Source organism: Microtus ochrogaster, chromosome X (assembly GCF_000317375.1).
Source record: "Microtus ochrogaster isolate Prairie Vole_2 chromosome X, MicOch1.0, whole genome shotgun sequence".
In the NCBI taxonomy this organism is placed as follows: Eukaryota; Metazoa; Chordata; class Mammalia; order Rodentia; family Cricetidae; genus Microtus; species Microtus ochrogaster.
The window spans coordinates 45011283-45027873 of record NC_022026.1 but is presented as its reverse complement, the minus strand read 5'-3'; the positions used below and the strand labels follow the sequence as shown (position 1 = coordinate 45027873).

General features: G+C 43.2%; 1 protein-coding gene across 1 annotated transcript in view; it reads left to right on the top strand.

Moving 5' to 3' along the window:
- The window catches only part of Asb9 (ankyrin repeat and SOCS box containing 9), a 23938-nt gene extending 8952 nt beyond the window's left edge, over positions 1-14986 (top strand). Inside the window, exons 3-7 of the mRNA XM_026784922.1 lie at positions 5026-5133; positions 6147-6297; positions 8587-8721; positions 10481-10672; positions 14812-14986. Coding sequence (XP_026640723.1) covers positions 5026-5133; positions 6147-6297; positions 8587-8721; positions 10481-10672; positions 14812-14936 — 711 coding nt within the window. The 3' untranslated portion in view covers positions 14937-14986. The remainder of the gene's footprint in view (positions 1-5025; positions 5134-6146; positions 6298-8586; positions 8722-10480; positions 10673-14811) is intronic.
- The last annotated feature ends 1605 nt before the right edge of the window (positions 14987-16591 follow it).

Here is a 16591-nt window from a genome sequence, read left to right as displayed (position 1 = left end):
ATCCTGTTCTGTTTTCTCCGCCTACCTAAGGGTTGGCCTATGAAATGGGCCTAGGCAGTTTCTTTATTAATAAGAAATCATTCCCGCATCAACTCTCACATATTGATCTAACCCATTTGTAATCATCTGTATTGCCACTTGACTGTGGCTTACTGGCATGAGTCTAACCAGCATCAGTCTTGGAGAGGAGAGACATGGTGTCTGCCTGACTCTGCTTTCTTTCTCCCAGCATTCTGTTTGGTCTACTCCACCTGTCTAAGCTGTTGTCCTATCATAAGGCCAAGGCAGTCTCTTTATTTAACCAATGAAAGCAAAACATAGAAAGAAGACCCTCCCACATCAATGTTGCACCTTAGGGATAGGTAATTGGCTGCTAGTCACACTGCTTGTTAGGTCCTGGTACTTGTGTTTGACCTTGGGAGGAACTGCCAACCTACTTCCTGAGCTCTCAATTGTAGAGATCAAATAAGCTCTTCATGCCACTGAGAGAAATGGGAGTGGCAAGGATGTTTTTTTTCTTAGATTGGAACAGGCTGACTTTATATTGCTAGTTGGGTCCCTAAGTGATTATGTCTTGGCATAGGATTTGAAGATGCACCAGGGATGATTAAGAGCATGGATGTGTATGCGTGCGTTTGCATGCAATCACATGTAAGCAGCATAGAAAAGAATGTACAAAAAAAAAATCCAAAACATTTGAGGAGAAACTTTGAGAAAATGCCCATGCTGGGAGAGGTACAGAGGAAAGGACAGAGTCAGTGAAAGAGGAAAAACCATGGTCTGAAGATGGAAATCAGGTAGAACAGTATGTTAGAAGCCAGAGGAAAAGGTTTCTGGAGGTCACAATGAATAAACAGCAAAATCAGAGGTGGAAGAACGTGGAAGACTGAGTATTGCATATTGGGTTTGACAAAGAAGCTACTGGTGAGCTTTACTTATTTTTATTTTATTTTTGATGGAGCACACAAAGAGGCAAGTTTACTTAGGGCATTTATATACAATCCTGGTTTACTTATGACACTTGCGTACAATCTTCGTTTTGGTTGATCTTGTCCCATGTTCTCTTTCCCATCTTCTCCCCCATCTCCAATGAAAGCTTTTCACCCTCTAGTGGATTTTATCTTCCATTCTAAGATCATTAAGAGAGGTTTGGGCAGGATCGCATAGTAGAGAGGAATGTCTGATAGAAGGCAAAACCGAGAGCATAGGTAATTTTTGTTGGGGTGGGGGATAGTGAAAGCAAGGAGGACCCTGAATGATGGCTGGACAGAGGCTTTGGGACTCAAGGATATGAAAGTGTAGGGCGCAAAAGTATGTCTGAAGAGAGAACTGGGAATGGGAGAATGTAAGAAGGTAGATGACATGAGGCTTTGTGGGTGGAGGAGGGACCCCATAATTCTAAGGGCTGTCAGGGCAAGTCCATATGTTCCTTCCTCAGAGAAAAGATCAAGGGGAAGGAAGATTGTAGAAGGTGCAGATAGGCTTTAGGGATGGGGATAAGGGGGCCGTAGGAGTGCCATGTCAAATGGCTGAGCTATTCTTGGTGAAGCAGGACGGGTGTGAATCTGAGGAAGCCAGGTCATCACCAGCCTCCTTTCTGATGAGAGCACAGAAGGAAGTAGGAACCAGGGACAGAAAAGCTGACGAGCCTAAAGGTCTTTGTGGTTGGCTCCAGCTAGGTGGACACATGACACTTCGTGTTGTAACACAGTGTTACTGGGGACTGAGCTCTATATTGGCTCAGTCACCGGTCCTCAATCCTGTACTACCCAAGCGGCCTACCAAAAAAGGTGTGTGGCCATGAGCTGAAAGAAGGTGGCAACTCTTAAGAGAACCATTACAAAGAAGCTGTCCGGTCAGTATGTGTTTGTGCAGGCAGAGCTCCCTGGGGACTAAAAATTACACCCTGATCTTACACGATTCAGGTTTGTCAATTAATCAGACAAATCCTAAGATCATTGTAGGCACCGCTGTGGCTTGATGAACTCTAAATAAGATCCTAAAGGTTCAGAAGGAGACCTAAAGGAACTTTTCTGTGACGCAACTCTATAATGGATGGTTAAAAGGTTTCACACTGGGACTCATTTCCGCGTTGCCTTGGGTTTTCCTGGGTTTATATACAAGTTCCCAAGTGTTGGCTTTGAAAGAGCTAGAGGGCTACTTTTAATAATACAAAATGAGTAAAAATTTCATTAAAAGGATAATCGTCTTTTATTTCATCCTCTGTTAGGTAAAAAAGCAGCTGTGTGTGTGTGTGTGTGTGTGTGTGTGTGTGTGTGTTACTGGAAATTGAACCTAGGGCCTTACGTATACTTGGCAGTTAATGTACTACTGAGCTATGCTACCAGCTTTTTTTTTTCTTTTCTGACTTAGGTTTTTTTTTTTTTTTTTTTTTTAACTCGGCTGGTGCTAGCCTTTGAACTTTGCTCTGTAGGCCAGGCAGGATTTGACATTTTGATCCTAAGCAGCTGGGACTGCATGCCTATGCCACCAGGCCTAAATTTGCAGTTAACAGTTTCATCATGAATTTTCCTAAGTGCTGCAGAGTGAATGGTATAGATTAGACAAATAGGAGAACATTGATAATGAAAATTTAAACGAAACAAGAAGATTTGGGGTGGTGCTTTCACTAAAATGAACAAATAATTAATAATGGCAATAGTAAAATAATGAGTGTCATGTTGTAAAGTCCATGGTGATGCTTGGGAAAGGGATATGATCAGTCAGCTAAGTTCTGCTGGTGTCAGACATCGGGAACCGTGTTTTGCAGTGTCAGGGTGTACAGATGGAATCTGAGGTTCTGGAGAAAGGGAAACTCAGTGTCTTCCTTCCCTATAAAGAGCAGAGTGGGCATTGAGAAAGACTGTCAATGGCATTGGAGCCTCTCATTTACAAACATATTGAGCCCTTTCCCCAGCTCTGGATCTGAGCCCCTGTGAACTGGGGCATGAGCACTGAGTGATTTGATATCTCAAATTGTGTGACCCTGTCAATGAGAAGGTAAAAGCCAAAGGCACAAGATGATTAGTGGCTGACCCACTAATAAATGTCTACAGAAGTCCAAAAATATGTGTCAGGACTAATGGAGAGTAAGGCCATTTATTGGAAGCTTTTTAGGCAAATTTAGACTATTCCAGGAAGAAAAGTTATAATACATATTTGAGTCATTGATTAAATTAGCCATGCATAAGGGTTAGGGAGATAGCTCAGTAGATAAGAGCATTTGCTACACAAATATGAGGACCCACGTGAAAAGCTTGGTTGGTCACATTAACCTGCAACCTCAACACTGTAGGGGTTAGGGAGGGAAGGAACAGAAGGCTTTGCTGCAACTCTGTGACTGCCAATCAAACTCCAGGTTTAGTGAGTGATGCTGTCTCTAGGGCATACGGAGGATTGTCATAAAGTAGGACACATGCACCTGAACGCGCATGTGTGTCTACATCATACCTGTACACCTACACACATCACACACACACAATTGAAAACAACCCTAAGCATATGTAAATTAAAACGTACTTTTATTGTATCTGTGTCTCCAGAACAACATGTTCTAAGGTTGGGGTAGGGCTGGGGCTCTGGAACTGCTCCTGGATGGACCGCTTTTCATGTCCTGCTTGCACAGAGCTCAGGATCTATCTCCTGGACTACGCATTTCCCCAGAGCGTGATGGATCCTGAGGCTAAACTTTTAGACATTTTTTTGCATTTCCAGACCTAGGGCTGAGTGTGGGAATGCAATTGGATCTTTGCTTTGGGACTTTTTATCTACTGAGGTTCATCTGGTGCTTAGCCCTGTATCATTTGGCCCACACCACTTGCTGTGTAAAAAAAAAATGCTCAAAAGTTAGCAACATGAAGCAACAAACAAGTGTCTTTGTTATAGACTTTGTCAGGAATTTAGACAACATTTTGATGGGGCCAGGACTCTCGAAAGAAAGTCTACAGTCGTCGTAAGACTTGACTAACGAAATATCTGTACCCAGGCTTATTGAGACAGCAGCTGACAAGATCCAACTCCTCCTGAGGGTCTCACTTTCTGACTGGTTGTTGGGTGGGGGCCACCCTCATTTTCTTATCAAGGACTTCACCAGAATAAGCCCAGAAGATGCCAACTAAAGAGAGCAAGCCAAATAAGAGTCGTTTACTCTTGGAAACAACCTTTATATATTATCTTAATTGGAAGCAACTCTTGGTATGACTGCAGCTCAGTGGTAGAGTAGTGGCTTAGTGGAAGGGAGGAGGAAGAGTAGGAGAAGAACAGTTGAGGGGGAGAAGCAGAGGTGAGAGAAGAGAGGACCGGAGAGGGGAAGGGAAGACTACAGAAGAAAGAGTAAGGGAAGAACAGCGGAAGAACCTAGGAGGAGGAGAGGAGAAGAAGAAGGGGAGGATGGGGAAGACTGGAGAAGGAGGAGCAAGAGGCAGCATCAGAGAATACTGCATTGAAGGAGAGCCGAGTACACAGGCCATTACTACTAGGAGACAAGACTCACTGGAGGGCGTCCCTGGCAATGCACACACACACACACACACACACACACACACACACACACACACACACTCACACAAGCCAGGAAAACAGAGGCTCACGTATGCTTTCCCTCACTCTCCTGTCAAACTTGTCCTTCTCAGTAAGTACTTGGTGAAGCCCACTGTTAAATCAAGCAGATTGGCGAACAGTCTACCAGGTGAGCCACATCCGCAGACTCCTAGGTATCTGTTTCTTGAGTGTATATAACAGTGAATTTGCCGAGTTGCTGACTTCAGTAGATCCTGCCAAAGTCATTTCCTTTGTGGCTGTCTTATATTAGGCTCTCATTTGCACTGTGGAAGGGGCCACTTTTCTTGTCTTTTTGTTTTTACACGACGGTGACAACTTTAGTAGACTTTTTGTTTTTTATTTTTGCCTGCCCATATGATTTAACTTTTCAGAGAATTCACATAGCACTGGAATTATGTAGCTGAAAACCAACCTGAGGGTACTGTTGCCTTCTCCCCCCTTTTGAAGCCATTTCTCTTCTTCTAGGGCTGGCCCGTGAACATCATCACAGCCAATCACGTGTCTCCACTCCATGAAGCATGCCTGAGAGGTCATCTGTCTTGCGCAAGTGTTTTAATAAGTCATGGAGCTCAGGTAGGTGAAGCTTAAATAATAGAAACAAGCAGTGTCAAAAATGAAGGCTGGCTATTTCCATCGCTCTCAATAATTTCCAGTACTTTGACTAGTCTGATTTAAAATGTGAGGAGTGAACCTTTTCAAGAGTATTATGCCCATCAAGTACATGGACTTTACCTGGAGGTGGACTGTTTAATTTTTTAGCTAGAAAGCTATGTTAGTTCCTTTTCTGTTGCTGTGATAAAACACCATGGCCATCTCCTGCATGTCCTCTAAGCCTTGGCCTTCTTTGGAAAGAGGGCGTGTCAGTGAATTCAATTCCCCCACACACAATATCTTCATTTAATAGCTACATCAGATTATATGATTAGAAGGGTCTGTGTGTATTTGGGCTTGTTTGTAGCTGCAACATCATGACATGGATGCTAGTTTGTAAATTTCGGTGAAATTTCTAACATTAGAAAAATAGCTCCAAAATATACAACTTTATGATCTTGCTAACCAGTGTTGTATCTATTTGCAAACATATTTAAGTAGCATCTTGACTGGCTATATAAATTCTCGTTGATCCAACCCTACCATCTTACCAATTCTCTCATTAATGGATGAGTTGAACAAAATCTTGGCATATGTTAAGCATATTTGCACGAGAATCAACCTTTTAAATGAAAAAAAAAACCCCAGGTTTTTTAAAAAGTCAATTTCAGATTATTCTGGCTACTGTCTAGGATAGATGTCTAAAATGGACACATTAATTTGTAAGCCATGCTATGGATCATCACAACTAATTTCAAAGTTCATGACCCCAAGGAGGGCAGGGAGGAGATCGAATCTTCAGTAGCATTATTACTGCCTTATATCTTATACTTTGGTTTTTTTTAATGACAATTTGGTGGTCCTCATTTTACATAAAAAGGTGGACTTTAAGGCTCAGAGAAGTTTTAAAAAAATGCTTTGAAAGTGGGAGGGTTGACGTGTGTGTGGTCCACGTCAGTCACTGTCTTCATCCTGTAGCTGGCTTTTCTCCACAGGTGAATGGCATGGCTATAGACTGGCGAACTCCCTTGTTTAATGCCTGCGTCAGTGGCAGCCAGGACTGCGTGGATTTGCTTCTAAAGCATGGAGCTGCTCTTCATCCTGAGAGTGATCTGGCCTCTCCCATCCACGAGGCTGCAAAGAGAGGTAAATTCATGGGGAATTGGGAGGTTTTTACCCAGTCCTACTGAAATGGGAAAGAAGAGGGACGTTTCCAAAGGCACCTGGTAGCAGGAGCATCAGTATGATGGGACTGTGAAGGCAGACTCTTGGGCTCTGCTCCAGCCCCGTTTAATCCAAATCCCTTCAGGGGGTTCTGGTGCACAGTTAAGTTTGAGAATCACTCTTTCAGAGCTATACTTTCATAACAAGGGATGGTACATAGCAGACTATGGATCTTTGTGGAATACTTGACCCCATAGAAATCAAGGCTTTTTTTTTTCCTATTTATTTGTATGAATCAATAGGTATCACACTAACATTTTCATTTGAGGCTATCATGTACCTCTGTCATATTCAATCCCATTTCCCTCTCCTGACCTTCTTCCTCTTCTAAGTAGTCCCCCTTCTACTTTTATAGTGTGTGTGTGTGTGTGTGTGCACATGCACATATAATCTAAGTTTCACATATGAATGAATGTGTATTTTGTATTTGCCTTTCTGGGTTCGACTTATTTTGCTTAACAAGATGTTCTCTGATTACATTCCTTTTCTTGTGAACAATATAATCTCAGTCTTCTTTATGGCAGAATAAAACCGTGCTGTACATGTATCATATTTTCCTTCCCCATTCAGCTGTTAATGGAGATCTGGGATGATTCCATATCTCAACTACTGTGAACCATATTATGATAAGCCTGGGTTTGCAGATATCCCTGTGGTACATTGGCTCAGGTTCCTTTAGTATATACCCAGGAGTGTTGGTCTAGCTGAGTTGTATGGTAATTTCACTGCAGTTTTTCTGGGGGACCTCCATAATGCTTTCCATTGTGGGTGTACCGGTTTACATTCTGACCTGCAGTGGATAAGGGTTCCTTACCAGCATTTGTTGTGTGCGTTGTAAAAACAAACTTTCATTTTCTGTTTTAGGGTGTTAATAGTGGTTTAGGGTCATCTAAGTTTGACAAGCGAACCATATTTTCGGTCAGTTCAGGGATGATCTTAGATTTTTTTCCCCCTGTTGCCGTGATAAAATACTCGGACCTCTGATGAAAGCAACTTAAAGGACAAAGGGTTGATTTTAGCTCCCACTTCTAAGTACAGCCCACCGTGCTGGGGATTTCAAGGCAACGGGAGCCAGAAGCAGCTGGTCACATGACATTTACAACCAGGAAGCAGAGAATGATGGATGCACACATGCTGCTGCTCAGCTTGATTTCTCCTGCCCAGGGAATGGTCCTGCCCACAATGAAGATGAGTCTCCTGGCCAGGGAATGGTTCTGCCCACATACTAATTAACAACAATCAAGATAATCCCTCATAGAAATTCCCAGATGCCAACTTCAATCAGATAATTCCTCACGAGTGTGCCTGGAGGCTTACCTTCAAACTGATTCTAGATTCTGTTATATTGACAGTTGTCACAAGGGGGCAAATCTTTTTATAATGTAAGATCTGAAGTTTTACTTTTCTCCGTTTATCGTCACTGGCACACCTATACTTTGCTGGAGGACTTTCTGTTTACCCAGTGACTTTCCAGATGGCTTCACATTCAACCAGACCAACCCATGTTGAGATTATCGGGGAAAAAGCATTGCCATTTCTTTATGAAGAGCCATGCCAACTCAACATATTTACCGGATACATACAACTAAAATGGCTCAACATGAGACCGCAGAGAGACAATGTTTAAAGTATGACATTCTGGGTCAAGGCAAGAGTGAATCTATTTGACCAAACTTTGTCAGACTGGGCTTTGCTCCCATGGGATTTGGCAGTGTCTAAGCTTTGCCTCTGCTCACTGTGGCCCTAGTCCTTCAGCCTTTGCAAGCTGTAAGCTTCCTTCCCTGTGCTGTATGCGTCCTATGTCTTCCTTCGGGGCTATCTTTATCCCTGTCTCTCCATGGGTCTTTTAAGCACACAAACAACTAGCAAAGGGGAATGGCTGCAGGTGCCATTCTAACCACAGTTGCAGATGTGGATGGTTGGAGCCTGCTATTCGGCTGACCCTCCTTTGGTTTTTGTGAACCAAGGCCAAAACCTTATTCTCCTCTTCGTGGTGTGGCGTGGATGTCCAGCGGTGGAGCTGGCATAAGGGGCTTTGGAACAGATATTTACTCCAATGCCAGTGTTTGAAATCATTCTCCATTCTGAGTAAAAGAATATGGCTTTTGATTGCTGGATATGTTGGGGATACATTTAAACAGACAAAAAAACTGGGATTGTTGCTTAAGGAATTTGTACCATAATCCCTTTCTTCTTGTTTTTGGGCTGTAGGCCATGTGAAATGCATCGAGTCCCTTGCAAATTTTGGGGCCAATATTGACTATAACATCAGCCACCTGGGCACTCCTCTCTATGTGGCTTGTAAAAATGAGCAGGTAGACTGTGCCAAGAAGCTTCTGGAGTCAGGTAAGACAAAAAAAAAATAAGGCGTGCAAATGAAAAGTAAATTAAGTGAATCTTAAAGATCCTTCTGTCATACTAGAGGGAAGACTGTGGCAAGGGCCTTGAGCGAGACCACACTGTCCCGATGGAAAGTTCCTCCACATGGTTCACACTTCAGTTCTCTCACTTCTAACTAGCATGGCAATGAAGAAGAAGATGATGATGGTGGTGATACCGCCCATACCTTCTTCCAGGGTGGTTGGTCCTCATTTATCACTAGCTGGTCCTCCCTTTCCTCTGCCTCTTTCTGGCTGGACAGTCATACGTTCAGCTTTGCACAGCTTACAAAACTGCCAGCTTTTAGCTGACGCTTCCTATTTGGGACTGTCTTCTACATTTCTTTCTGATTAGGAATTTACTCTGCCATAAACATTTTCCTGTTCTTGAAGAGATGTACTAGCATTCCATATCTCCCTTCAGTTGTCCAGAAGGGAGTCCCCTTCTCAAAACTGAGAACACTATTGCAACTCTCTAATTATCTGAATTCTGTTCCCCCTTTAGGACTCCAGGAGTCTTGCTCTTCCCCAGCGCTCTTGAGTTTGCTACTTCTTTTCACTTAACTGTTAGCCATTCTTATTCACAAGTTTTCTCTGCCATTCTCCCTCCTTCCTGTTACTACTTTTAGGTAGAGTTTAAGCTTTGAGATGTTTATCCAGGACAGGCCATGTTTGGCATCTCTCACAAATTAAAAAAAAGTATTGTTTAAAAACAACTCAACATTTGTTGAGTGGGCACCGGTTTTTGTAGAGGGAGATGAGCTCAGGTGAACGTGTGACCTGCATATACCTCAGTAAGAAGCAGTGTCTGAGCTGGGGTAGGGAATTATTTAGAGGGTAGGTAGAGTTGGGTGGGCATATTTCCAGAAATCCCCCTGACTCCTAAAGAGAATTTGCCACCCTTCCTGTGTGGTAACAGGACCCATTATTCCACCTCAGGAAAAAAAAAATACCTTCCGTAATTGGTTGTGCTCAGTGATCCAGCTCACAGAGTCTCAAGTCCCCATGGCTCTAAACGCAATGCTGCCTGTTCGGTGTGTGAACCTTACTTCGTCATGTATGCAGGGTTTCCCCATCTCACCTCATGTTTGGTCTGTCTAATATAATGAATACGCAGCTTTCATGCTCTCCAGATTTTTCTCGGTCGCATCATGCCCAGGAAGAATACTCTGTGGTGAGTTGGTTAGCTCCATATGCTAGTCAGCCCACACTGGACTTCCAGTCATATTGTCAAATAATAGGTTCCTTTTATTATATTTCTGTAAAAGTGTGTGTGTGTGTGTGTGTGTGTGTGTGTGTGTGTGTATACATGTGGAGGCCAGAGGTCAAAGGCGTTCTTCCTCAGGAGCCATCCAGTTTGATGTTCAGAGCAGGGCTCTCGCTGGGACCTAGAGCTCCCGACAGGGCTCAGCTGGCCCCAGGGGTCTGCCTGTCGCTACCCATCAGCACAGTAGGATTACCAGCCCGTGCTTTTCTCTGGGGGCTGGTGATTGAGCACAGATGCTCATACTTGCATGGCAACCCCTTTACCAAGAGAGCTGTATATCCTTTGCCCAGTTTCCCTCTTACTATATTAAATGATAGAAAAAGGATCAGTTCCCAGTCTCACAGAATTATGTTCATCACAGATTCCCCACTTTTAAATGCCTTTGAGACTCCATGGTGTGAGAAAGTGTGTGATTAGCCGCTGCTCCCCTTTGACCTCTTTTGTTCCTGTGACTGTCTAGGAGCATCTGTGAATCAAGGCAAAGGCTTGGATTCGCCTCTTCATGCCGCTGCCAGGATGTCAAACGGGGAGCTGGTGCACCTGCTGATGGACTTCGGAGCAACTGCTCAAGCTAAGAATGCTGAAGGAAAGCGGCCCATGGAGCTGGTGCCTCTGGGAAGTCCTCTGACTGAGATCTTCTTGGAGAGAGAAGGTGCCTCTCCTTTCTTTGCCCGAATCTAAGCCATAACCCCTGATATTCCTTTGATCTTTAGCATGAGACAGGTAGTTACTAAGTTCAGACTTCCAGTCCAATAAAAGGTTGCTCTCTACCGTCATCATGCATGGGAAACCGGAAATAATCCCACAGGGCATAGCATTGTTTATGAAGTAAACAGCCTTCTGTTGTTTGATGTTTGAGTCAGGTTGTTAGGCCAGTTTTTAAAGAGGTCGGCTATTATTTCAAAGTATTTGATATTTAAGTGAACCGAAGCATGCTTTAGATCAGTGGCTCTCAACCTTCCTAATGCTGTGACCCTTTAACACAATTCCTCATGTTGTGGTGACCCCCAACCATGAAATTATTTTTGTTGCCACTTTGTTACTGTAATTTTCCTACTGTTCTGAATCCGAGTGTAAACATCTGTGTTTTCTGATGATCTTAGGTGACCCTCTAAAGGGCTTGGGACTCACAGGTTGAGAACCACTGCTTTAGAGACATTCAGCGGAAACCTTCTAGGCATTGTCTGATCCCCCGAGATGTCTTAACTGCTCCGTAGAGCAGCCAAACCACAGAATAATTGGTTGCTGGGGTTAAGATGCAGAGAACCGAGAGTTTAGGGTATTTGTTTAATGAGTCACGCCAGTCAAGATACATTTACTCTTGCAAGTTAACCACACTCCTCCATAAATAAGGCCTCACACTGCTCACGCAAATAACTGAACAGTGGTGGGCACAGGAGAAGGGCCATTTCTGGGAGCAAAGACCCCTTCCAGGTTGGGAGGATACCTGATTGCATCATTACTTGTCCTGGGAGGAAGTTCAGGACCTAATTCCTGCCAGAGGCTTGATTGTGCTTTGGTTTTGGACTGTGGGATTTTGAAGCTGGCCTCCCTACCCCAAGGACTCTGATGTCAAATAAGCTGGTTGTTTTCTAACCACAGGCTGGGAAGTAGGACCAAAGCTGGGTGGAATGGTAAGGTGGGCCAAGAACATCCCCCTCCTCCCACTGCTTCAGGGCAAATGTCCAGCTTGCAGTTGCCTGCATTCTTTAGCCTTTCAGGGCAGGCTAAGGAAGACTGATGTAGGGAGAAGGAGTCAACTAGAGAGCTCTTTCTGTTAATCAGTTGGATAGTCACTGGGCATTTCTGCCTGCGGCTTGATGATTTCTTGTTTTAAGAAGATTCTGTGTATACATACAGGCTCACTTTCTCCAACAGTCCCCCAGGGCCCACAGAAATGTTTTAATTTTGGTGAAAACAAGAAGAAAGACAAATCAAGCCTAACTAGAATTATATTTATCTTTATACTAACATAGTTGTAAAATAATTTGTAATATTTTTTTATTGGGAATATGACACCCAGAGTAGCTGTAACTGTGCCTCGGGTCCTCTGAAATCATATAGTAGGGTGATTAGAACTCCTTCCTCTTCATAGAACCTTATAAGATTTTCAGATTGTATTCACTTATGGTTTCCTTTTTTTTTTTTTAAAAAAAAAAAACTGAGACAGGGTATCTCTATGTAGTCCTGGCTGTCCTGGAACTTGCTATGTACATCAGGCTAGCCTTTAACTCACAGAGATCTTGCTGCCTTTGTCTTCCTGTTGGGATTGAAGGTGTGCTCTTTCTACTCTAGTTCCCAAAGGTATTCATAGAGACCTGTACCATCCTTAATTTCATCTCACACTTGGCATGGTGACAGTAAGGCCTAGGATTCTACTGGTTTAGGAGTACAGCTTGGTGGGATAGCACATGCTTACCACCACGAGAAGCTCTAGGTGCCACCCTAAGGACACCCAATTTTACCCTGAAGAAAATCACCTCCGTTTTGCCTTCACGAGTCACTTTTGGGATTCTGGTGAGGCTACTTCTTAGCGGGCAGATAGCCCACCAGAAACGGTCCCAGGCAAGCACAAAAAGTGAGATCTGCAGGTGTAACACATCAGTTTCTGGGTCTGGGTGTCCTTGCTGATTCAGCTTATCTGATGCTCTGGGCTCAGGGAGACAACTTAAATTGCTGTCCTTCAAGAGTGTGGGGACTGGGGACTATTAGCTGACTGGGGACTATTTAACTGTGCTGAGTTGGGCTCAGCATGGAAGATAAAAAAGGTGGGGATCTCCCTTTCTTTTGGAGTGAAGGGAAAGGATTTTAAGAATATTATCCCCCCCCACCCCGTGCTTGGTACCTAAAACTCTTTTTCATGGCACAGACTGAAAATGTATAATGACTCTCTCAGCCCACCAAGCTTGCTCTGAAGCCATCTTCTTCATTGAACTTCATGAGCACTTCCCACAGTTGCCCTGACAGTGTATCTAGCATGTATTAGTCACATGCTCCAGCACTCCTTAGTGAAATTACGTTAACTCCCATTTCTCCCTAAGTATATGCTGTGAAGTTAGTTGTTGGTCTGTGCCTTGGGCATAATCTGGAAGGTGCCCTATCCAACTGGTCCCTTCTGGAAAGTGCTCTTAGGGCCCCAGCTAGAGCATACACACCTCTCTTTGACAATGTTTGTTTGCACATCTTGTCTTCCATCACCTGAGAAACCCACAACTAAGTTGACTTGTCGCTTGTGGTGAGGCTGTAGGACAGTAGGGACCACAGCATCATTTCAGCTTGTCGTCTCAAGATTGACTTCACAATAGAATGGCCCAGGGCCCGTGGCTTTAACAAAATCTACGCCCACAGGTGCAAAGCGACGATAATTGAAGCAGTATCTTTGGGGTGGGACACAGCGTCGTGTAGTCTAAACTTCCCCAGCTCCAGCCAAATCTAAATTGGATCTTGGATCGAAGGCTACTGTTTCATCGCGTTAAGGGTATATATAGTGTTCTTTTAAAAATTACCCAAAAATCCCTGTGGTGGTGATGAATGCCTTTCATCCCAGCACTTGGGAGGCAGAAATAGACTGATCTTTGTGAGTTCGAGGCCAGCCTGGTGTACAGCGCTAGTTCCAGGACAGCCAGAGAAGCCCTGTCTGGAAAAATCAAAAAATTACCAGAAAAATTCCATTTTTATTTGGTGTAAGGAGCAGAGGTAGGGTGGGTGATTATACTTTCCCTTCTGTACTATAATAGGGTTCTAAACCTTGGAACCATTGGCAGAGTCAAGAGCTGTGCTGTGCTCCTGACTCCAGGAAGAAAATCCTTCACTTTTCTTTTCCCCTTCCCAGCCTGTTGAGATCGTCATAAGATGTAAACTCCTAGGTGTTTCCTGTGCACGTTTCTGTTACTTCAGTTTCCACCCATGAGCTGAAGCTTTGGGATAGCTTAGCATACAGAGTAGAAACGGAATTACGTCTTAATAACATGAATTTAGGATTCATTGGGAGCCTAGTATATTTGAACATCTTTAAGTTGCTAAAATTATATCATAATCATACTTTCAGCCAGAACAGTGATTTACTTTTTAAGGTAAAAGAACAGCACCATAAAACATAAATTTTATTTTTATGATTAAATGTTTCATATAGTCATTTAATCTTCAAGTTAGTTTCCTTAAGCATCTGTTAGCGAAGGTAATTTTTAAACGTCTTTCACTCTGTCATAAATTAAAATCCAGTGAGGGGCGGAGATGGCTGAGCAGTTCCGGGTGCTTCCTGCTATTGCAAAGAGCGGGGTTCTGCTCCCAGCCCTAACATCTGGCAGCTTCCAGCCGCCTGGAACTCCAACTGTGGGTGATCCTATGTCCTCTTCTGGCCTCCAAGGGTACCCTCATGTGAGCATACTATCATTTATACACATACATATAGTTAAAAATAAAAAAATAGAACTTAAAATACCAAAAAGATTTTTACTTCAGTTAAATGGGAAAAGAGAGAACATAGCCTCAAAATGCCCCTTCATGTGTGCACATAATAATTAATGATGGAAGAGACAATGAATTTGAAAGAGAGCAAGAAGAGGTGTGCAGAAATGTTTGGAGGGAGGAAAAGCAAGGGGAAATTCATGTAATTATATTATAATCTCAGGAAAATTAAAAGAGTTCAAAACAAACAAGCAAACCCAAGGAAACATGACCTTAAGCGTGTAGTATTTATTTCTGTATAAGAATATTATATACTGCATGATTTTAAAGGCAGTCCTAGGTCAACAAAGCTAATGCGTGACTTCTGCCATGCTCTTTCTCCAGGACCCCTGTCTTTGATGCAGTTATGCCGCCTGAGAATCCGGAAATGCTTCGGCGTTCGGCAGCATCATAAGATTACTGGACTCCTCCTCCCGGAAGACCTGAAGCGCTTCCTTTTACACCTTTAATTGCGTGGAGAGTGGAGCCACAAACAAGTGAAAAAAGTTGTTGAAACTTCTGCCGCTGGAGTTTCAAATAAACTTGTTTACAATGTTTGAATGTTTGAATAGTGCTTTCTCCCCGCCCCCCCACATCCCTGCTGGGCGGTGGCAGCACAACACACCTTTAATCCGAGCACTGGGGAGTCAGAGGCAGGCAGATCTCTGAGTTCAAGGCCAGCCTGGTCTACAAGAGCTAGTTCCAGGACAGGCTCCAAAGCTACAGAATAACCCTGTCTCAAAAAAACTACATTTTTCCCCACCAGAGAGACCCTTCTTTTTTATGGGACCACACTGGGTACTTTATGCTATTGGTTAGAGAGCCCAGAGACTGTCCTCTGTTTAAACATGACTGTCTACAAAATACCTATTTGTTTCGAACATGTCCTACAAGGTAAGCATGCAACAAGGAACACGTTATGCAGCTTAGCTTCTAATTGAGCCTTCACAGCAAACTGCCCAGGTGGGTACTATTTACTGTATTACCTTTGCCAGGTAATAGGCTGGAGCTCAGACTGATCAATACATCCAATTACTCAGATCAAGGACAGAGGAGCCAGGTGCAAACATAAAATGTCTGCTGTTAACCAGGACGATTTCAGCTAAGAGAGAATTTTCTGTTATTATGGTCCTGGCTCCTACTCCATGGCATGGAAAGGGAGACAAAGAAGGACAGTGTTTGTTTGTTTGTACCTAATGACATTAGCCTTTTCTCATTTTATGGCACAACTGTGGCTGTATTAGATATAGGAGTAAGTTTTTCCTATCCCAAATCCCATATGAATATTTAACCTATTCTAGAACCTCACTGTGCAATATAGTTGCTGCTGTTTAGGGATTTCAGCCATGGGTGTTTTTTCAATCCCTGGCGCCCCCCCTCCCCCAACTTGAGACATTGACAATAGCTGCAACCATTCTTAATTGTCTTTACTAAGGGGATTTGTACAACAGGATAATCTCTGTTGTGCATGATTTGAAAGATAGTTGGTTAGAGGCCAGGGTTCCCCTAACACGCTCACAGGACAGCCCCTCACACACAATCAAACATTATCCAGGTCAACATGCAGAATTAATTAAAGCCACATAAAATTAAAATTTCAGCTCAGTGCCATCAGCCACACATATCAGGGATTTATAACCTACTCGGAAAGTGGCCACTGTGTTGTAATTCACAGACAGAGTTGAAGAAACTTCTATTGGACAGTGTTCCTCAAATGGTCAGTTAACAGATTTTAACTGCTTTCCAGTTTCAGATTTACAGGAAACCTGTAATGCAGTTTAGCATGGATGGTTGCAGTTATCTCTCTGAGAAATGAATTTGAGGTTCTGTTATATCATTATAAAGAAAGAAAATATTGCAGTCATTTAAGGAAAGTCATTACATGTGAGATTAAATGTGGCCTATAAGATCCCCCCCAAATATATCCAATATAATTTTTCTGTGATTCTTACTTTAATTTGCTATAAGAAAATTGGTTTTATATGTTTTTCTTTGGGTTCATATTAACCTTCATCAGGTGATGAAAGGAGACTGAGACAGAGACCCACATTGGAGCACCGGACTGAAATCTCAAGGTCCAAATCAGGAGCAGAAGGAGAGAGAGCACGAGCAAGGAACTCAGGAC